Source organism: Anoplopoma fimbria, chromosome 21, assembly GCF_027596085.1.
Source record: "Anoplopoma fimbria isolate UVic2021 breed Golden Eagle Sablefish chromosome 21, Afim_UVic_2022, whole genome shotgun sequence".
Taxonomy (NCBI): domain Eukaryota; kingdom Metazoa; phylum Chordata; class Actinopteri; order Perciformes; family Anoplopomatidae; genus Anoplopoma; species Anoplopoma fimbria.
In genome coordinates this window covers 524,503-532,002 of record NC_072469.1, presented here as the reverse complement: position 1 = coordinate 532,002, position 7,500 = coordinate 524,503, and the positions used below count along the sequence as shown (strand labels likewise).

General features: G+C 43.7%; 1 protein-coding gene across 1 annotated transcript in view; it reads left to right on the top strand.

Annotated features, from left to right (window-relative positions):
* Positions 1-3,774: 3,774 nt before the first annotated feature.
* Positions 3,775-7,500, top strand: part of LOC129110570 (piezo-type mechanosensitive ion channel component 2-like) — a 33,345-nt gene continuing 29,619 nt past the window's right edge. Inside the window, 2 exon segments of the mRNA XM_054622673.1 lie at positions 3,775-4,055; positions 7,386-7,472. Of these exon segments, the coding sequence (XP_054478648.1) occupies positions 3,992-4,055; positions 7,386-7,472 (151 nt within the window). The 5' untranslated portion in view covers positions 3,775-3,991.

Sequence of the window (7,500 nt, the reverse complement as noted above, 5' to 3'; positions counted from 1 at the left end):
AGAGTGGTAGTAATTGTACACACACTGTAGTATTTGTACAGAGTAGAGTGGTAGTAATTGTACACACACTGTAGTATTTGTACAGAGTAGAGTGGTAGTAATTGTACACACACTGTAGTATTTGTACAGAGTAGAGTGGTAGTAATTGTACACACACTGTAGTATTTGTACAGAGTAGAGTGGTAGTAATTGTACACATACTGTAGTATTTGTACAGAGTATTACTACTTTACGTTCTTTGACTGACAGCTCTGTGTTTGTGTTTTACTCACCAGGTTTAGGAGACAGGAAGTCAACGCCGACGACGGGAAGAGAAGAAGAAACGTGATTATCAGACCTGAACCCAGAACCCAGACCTGAACCCAGACCTGAACCCAGACCTGAACCCAGACCTGAACCCAGAACCCAGACCTGAACCCAGACCTGAACCCAGAACCCAGACCTGAACCCAGACCTGAACCCAGACCTGAACCCAGAACCCAGACCTAACCCAGACCTGAACCCAGACCTAACCTGAACCCAGAACCCAGACCTGAACCCAGAACCCAGACCTAACCCAGACCTGAACCCAGACCCAGACCTGAACCCAGAACCCAGACATGAACCCAGACCTGAACCCAGAACCCAGACCTGAACCCAGAACCTAGACCCAGACCCAACCCAGACATGAACCCAGACCTAACCTGAACCCAGAACCCAGACCTGAACCCAGACCTGAACCCAGAACCCAGAACCCAGACCTGATGATGATGAAGATGGAGGACAGATCAGACGACATGAATCAGCCGCATCACAACAACTAAACACACTTTAAATGAACCTGTGTTTTACCTGTGCAGGTGTTCAGACGTCCCAGTGATGAAGAAGATGAAGAAGATGAAGATGATGAAGAAGATGAAGATGATGAAGATGATGAAGATGAAGGTCCTTTAGAATGATGTCCGTCTCTGTCTCTCGTCCGGTCTGTTGTCTGGATGGATTAGAGGTTTTTACTCTGACTCGTCAGGCCCCGCCCACACAGATTACCCCCCCCCTCACAGCTGTCAATCACATGCTGGGGGCGGGGCTTACATCTGTTCTGGGTTCCCCCCGCAGAGGATTGTGGGACCTGTAGTGTTCTGATCAGCAGTGGAGGACAAACAGAGACCAAATGGGACATTCAGAAGACTTTAGCTCATGGTTCAGGACATGGTAACCATGGTGACCATGGTGACATGACAGGATATTATGGTCTGTATGTACAGCTTTCAGTTTGTATATTGTTATCTTATTACAGGGACACTAGACAACATGACTACAAAATAAACTGGTTTCTCTGCTGTGCTACTGGTCCTGATGGTTTCTGTCCCACTGGGACATGTGGAGCTCCTCTATGAGTCTTTGTCTCCCTCTGCTGGTGGCTGTCCTCCACTGCAGCTTTATAAACTACACTGTCCTGTCTGCACTGATGTATATTATATATGTATACATGTGTACTAATACATAGTATTAGTAGACATGTGTACTAATATATAGTAGTAGTAATACATAGTATTAGTAGACATGTGTACTAATATATAGTATTAGTAGACATGTATACTAATATATAGTAGTAGTAATACGGCTGTGGCGTAGTGGAGAGCAAGGTAGTTCTCCAATCAGAGGATCGTGGTTCGATACCCGGCTTCAGCAGTCGATGTGTCCTTGGGCAAGACACTTAACCCCAAGTTGCTCCTGAAGGCCATCGGTGTGGACTGATGATGAATGTTAGTTAGAGTCTGATGGTGGCACCTAATGGTAGCCTGTCATCAGTGTGTGAATGGGTAATGTATATGTAACATACTACTGACTGTAAGTAATGCTGTGGATAAATATAGTAGTACATGACTAATGTAATGTAATGTAATGTACATAGTATTAGTAGACATGTGTACTAATATATAGTAGTAGTAATACATAGTATTAGTAGACATGTACTAATATATAGTAGTAGTAATACATAGTATTAGTAGACATGTGTACTAATATATAGTAGTAGTAATACATAGTATTAGTAGACATGTGTACTAATATATAGTAGTAGTAATACATAGTATAACTAGTAATACATAGTATTAGTAGACATGTGTACTAATATATAGTAGTAATACATATGTGTATATATAGTAGTAGTAATACATAGTATTAGTACACATGGGGACACACTGACGTGCAGTAGTGGAGTAAATGTTTTCTTTGATGCTTTCACAGCTGTTGTCTCTTCTTCTTCTTCTCTGAGTCATCAGCTGGTCTCCAAACTAGAGGAGGAACCACAGAAGAAGAACAGAAGAACCACAGAAGAACCACAGAAGAACCACAGAAGAAGAACAGGTCCATGTCACTGGTCTCTGTCCTCACAGCTGGACGGAGACAGTCAGTCTCTGTGGATTTGATTGATGAATCACTTTTATACAATAAATAGATATAATTAAAAAAGCCTCTGTATTCAAAGTCAATGTCAACTTTATTGATCAAATATTAAACTTGTAAATATTTACTAATAAACAAAAGTCTGATTCTGTCTCATTAACAAGTGTCCACATACTTGTGGCCACAGATCATTCATTGATATTTGTTTGTCAGAGTTTTATTGGCCTCCTTTTCCCATTGGAGGAGCTTTCATCCTCATCCGGCCTCCTGATTGGTGGAGGCAGCCGTCGGTCCTCGGGGGGGCGGGGCCTGTGAGCTCCTAGAGAGCTCTGCTGTGTCGGCGTGTTGTTCAGACTGAAGACAAGAAGAAAAGAAAGAAGTTCAGTCTCCTCCTCTTCTATTCGTTTCTCCTCTTCTATTCGTTTCTCCTCTTCTATTCGCTTCTGCTGGAGAAGAAGGAGAAGTTAAAGAAGGAGAAGAAGTTAAAGAAGGAGAAGAAGAAGAAGGAGGAGAAGAAGAAGGAGGAGAAGAAGAAGAAGGAGAAGAAGGAGAAGAAGGAGAAGAAGGAGGAGAAGAAGGAGAAGAAGAAGGAGTTAAAGGAGGAGAAGAAGGAGAAGAAGAAGGAGTTAAAGGAGGAGAAGAAGAAGAAGGAGGAGAAGAAGAAGGAGAAGAAGGAGTTAAAGGAGGAGAAGGAGGAGAAGAAGGAGTTAAAGGAGGAGAAGGAGGAGAAGAAGGAGTTAAAGGAGGAGAAGAAGGAGAAGAAGGAGAAAAGAAAAAGAAAACAAAAAAGAAGCTTCAGTTTGTTTTTTACTCCAAATATTTAACTTCTGCTGCCAGAGATTCAAACCTTCAACCTGAAGACAGACAGAGAGACAGACAGGAGGACAGAGAGAGAGACAGACAGGAGGACAGACAGGAGGACAGAGAGAGAGACAGACAGGAGGACAGACAGGATAAAGAGAGACAGACAGGAGGACAGAGAGACAGGACACAGAGAGACAGAGAGAGAGAGACAGGATACAGAGAGACAGACAGGATACAGAGAGACAGACAGGATACAGAGAGACAGACAGGAGGACAGACAGGATAAAGAGAGACAGACAGGAGGACAGAGAGACAGGACACAGAGAGACAGAGAGGATACAGAGAGACAGACAGGAGGACAGAGAGACAGACAGGAGGACAGACAGGAGAGAGACAGACAGGAGGACAGACAGGAGAGACAGACAGGAGGACAGAGAGACAGACAGGAGGACAGACAGGATAAAGAGAGACAGACAGGAGGACAGACAGGATAAAGAGAGACAGACAGGAGGACAGACAGAGAGACAGACAGGAGGACAGACAGAGAGACAGACAGGAGGACAGACAGTCCATCTGTAGTCTAGTTGATCCTAAACTGGCAGTGAGACACCTGTCTGTCTCTCAGCCTGTCTGTCTGAGTGTCCCGGAGGATGGCACCGGGGTGTGTCTCCGCCCTCAGCCGGCCCCGCGGACCCTCCGGCGGGCACACGGAGCTCTGACAGCCCGCTGAACCAGAACCAGGTCTGGACCCGGTACCGGACCAGAGCATTCAGACCGAGGCGGACGGGCCGGGCTCAGGATGCCCTCAGTACTGGCTGCAGGTCTGGTCTTCAGGGTTCTGCTGCCCCTCAGCCTGACTGCAGGTAAGATCAAGTCCACTAAGAAAGTACTAGTACCACACTGTACAAATACTCTGTAAAGTACTAGTACCACGCTGTACAAATACTCTGTAAAGTACTAGTACCACGCTGTACAAATACTCTGTAAAGTACTAGTACCACACTGTACAAATACTCTGTAAAGTACTAGTACCACACTGTACAAATACTCTGTAAAGTACTAGTACCACGCTGTACAAATACTCTGTAAAGTACTAGTACCACGCTGTACAAATACTCTGTAAAGTACTAGTACCACGCTGTACAAATACTCTGTAAAGTACTAGTACCATGCTGTACAAATACTGCTACAGTAAAAGTACTAATACAATACTTTTTTCTTTTAGCCCTGAGTAGTGTCTGCAGGTATTCATGATCGTTTAGCCCTGAGTAGTGTCTGCAGGTATTCATGATCGTTTAGCCCTGAGTAGTGTCTGCAGATTTTCGTGGTAGTACGCCCTGAGTTGTGCCTGCAGGCATTAATATATTTTAGAGCTGAGTACTGTCTGCAGGTATCATAATAGTTTATCCCTGAGTAGTGTCTGCAGGTATCATAATAGTTTATCCCTGAGTAGTGTCTGCAGGTATCATAAGCCCTGAGTAGTGTCTGCAGGTATCATAATAGTTTATCCCTGAGTAGTGTCTGCAGGTATTCATTATTGTTTAGCCCTGAGTAGTGTCTGCAGGTATTCATGAGTGTATATTCAGGATTATTAGCCCTGAGTAGTGTCTGCAGGTAACAGGATAGTTTTGCCCTGAGTTGTGCCTGCAGGCATCAATATATTTTAGACCTGAGTAGTGTCTGCAGGTATTCATTATTGTTTAGCCCTGAGTAGTGTCTGCAGGTATTCATGATTATGGAGCCCTGAGTAGTGTCTGCAGGTAACAGGATAGTTTTGCCCTGAGTTGTGCCTGCAGGCATCAATATATTTTAGACCTGAGTAGTGTCTGCAGGTATTCATTATTGTTTAGCCCTGAGTAGTGTCTGCAGGTATTCATGATTATGGAGCCCTGAGTAGTGTCTGCAGGTAACAGGATAGTTTTGCCCTGAGTTGTGCCTGCAGGCATCAATATATTTTAGACCTGAGTAGTGTCTGCAGGTATTCATTATTGTTTAGCCCTGAGTAGTGTCTGCAGGGATTCATTATTGTTTAGCCCTGAGTAGTGTCTGCAGGTATTCATTATTGTTTAGCCCTGAGTAGTGTCTGCAGATTTCCGTGGTAGTACGCCCTGAGTTGTGCCTGCAGGCATTAATATAGTTTAACCCTGAGTATGTCTGCAAGTATTAGGATACGTTTGCCCTGAGTAGTGTCTGCAGGTATTCATGATTATGGAGCCCTGAGTACTGTCTGCAGGTATTCATGATCGTTTAGCCCTGAGTAGTGTCTGCAAGTATCAGGATAGTTTAGCCCTGGGTAGTGTCTGCAGATTTTCGTGGTAGTACGCCCTGAGTTGTGCCTGCAGGCATTAATATATTTTAGACCTGAGTAGTGTCTGCAGGTATCATAATAGTTTATCCCTGAGTAGTGTCTGGAGGTAACAAGATAGTTTTGCCCTGAGTAGTGTCTGGAGGTATTCATGATCGTTTAGCCCTGAGTAGTGTCTGCAAGTATCAGGATAGTTTAGCCCTGAGTAGTGTCTGCCGGTATTTGTTATAGTAAGCCCTGAGTAGTGTCTGCAGGTAGCCTGATAGTTTTGCCCTGGGTAGTGGCTGCAGGTATAAGGATAGATTTTGCCCTGAGTACTGTCTGCAGGTATTCATGACAATTCAGCCCTGAGTAGTCTCTGCAGGTATTCAAGACTATTTAGCCCTGAGTTGTGAGTTTATTTAACTCAACAAGAAAAAAGTTTGACTTGAACATCAACAAAGTTACAGAATGATCTTTCTGACGGAAGAATCAAAAACAGCATAACCGATGTGATCAATAATCTTCCTCTGTGTGTCCTTGACTTAACGAGGACACACAATCATAGACGTGTTTCCTGTGTAACATGCAGCCACCTTTTATATTAAAGTGATTTCACATTTAACACTTTGCCCTTTCAGCAGGACTGCAGAGCAAACACACAGTTACACAACGTCAAACCTCTTCATTCCTCTTCTCTTCACTGACCTCTCACTCACTTCTGATTAGCATCGTTAGCATTTCTCATTCTGCACCATGGGCTCTGTTAGCATTGAGCTAGCTGCTGTAGTGCCCATGAGCTGATGACAGATCCAAGTGGAGCCATAGATTCAGGTTTTAGGTGGAATTTCCCTTTAAAACGGTCCCACATTCCAAAGAGAGGGGGAGGTGTGAATGTGTGTGAGTGTGTGTGTGTATGTGAGTGTGTGTTTGTGTGTGTTTGTGTGTGTGGTAAGCAAGCAATGAGTCAACACACGCACACACACAGGGCCAGATGTTGCTACCTGAGAAAGTGGAACCAATCTGTGTGAGTTGTTGGGGGAGGGGAATCTAAACAGAGGGGGCGCGCTCTTCCTGTCTGCCCCCCCACACACACACACACACACACACACACACACACACACACACACACACACACACACACACACACACACACACACACACACACACACACACACACACACACACACACACACACACACACACACACACACACACACACACACACACAACACACACACACACACACACACACACACACACACACACACACACACACACACACACACACACACACACACACAACACACACACACACACACACACACAAACACACACACTGAGATGTAAATAGTGTGTGTGAGGAAGAGGAAGACATTCATCTTCAGACTGTTTATGAATCTTCTGTCAGAATCAAACTAAACAACTTTATTGACACATTTAAAGTTTACAGACGCTTTATATATATATATATATACACACATATGTGAATATATATGTGTATATATACACGTGTATATATATATATATATATATACACATATGTGAATATATATGTGTATATATACACATGTGTATATATATATACACATATGTGTATATATATATATATATATATATACACATATAAATATATATATGTGTGTGTATGAAATGCACAGTAACACAGATTGATCACATTGATGTAAACAGAGTCCTGGTCTCTGTCAGCTTGATCCTGGACCACCATGGAACCAGGTCTCTGTAGAGAGGAGGGTCAACAGTCACAGACCTGCTGCTGGTTAAACTGATGCTTTTATTTTGTTAACTCCCTGACTTCCTGCCATTGAAATCAATATCCGCTTTGATCCAGCTGAACTGATCGCTCTGATTGATCAGTGTATTGATGAACTGATCGGTGTGTTCACAGCTTGTGCGTTGAGGTTTAATGGATTCTCTCTGGTCTACGTCCTCCTGCTGCTGCTGCTGCCTCTACTGCCAGACCCGTCCTCCTCAGGTACCAAACTGATCTATACTGATCAATA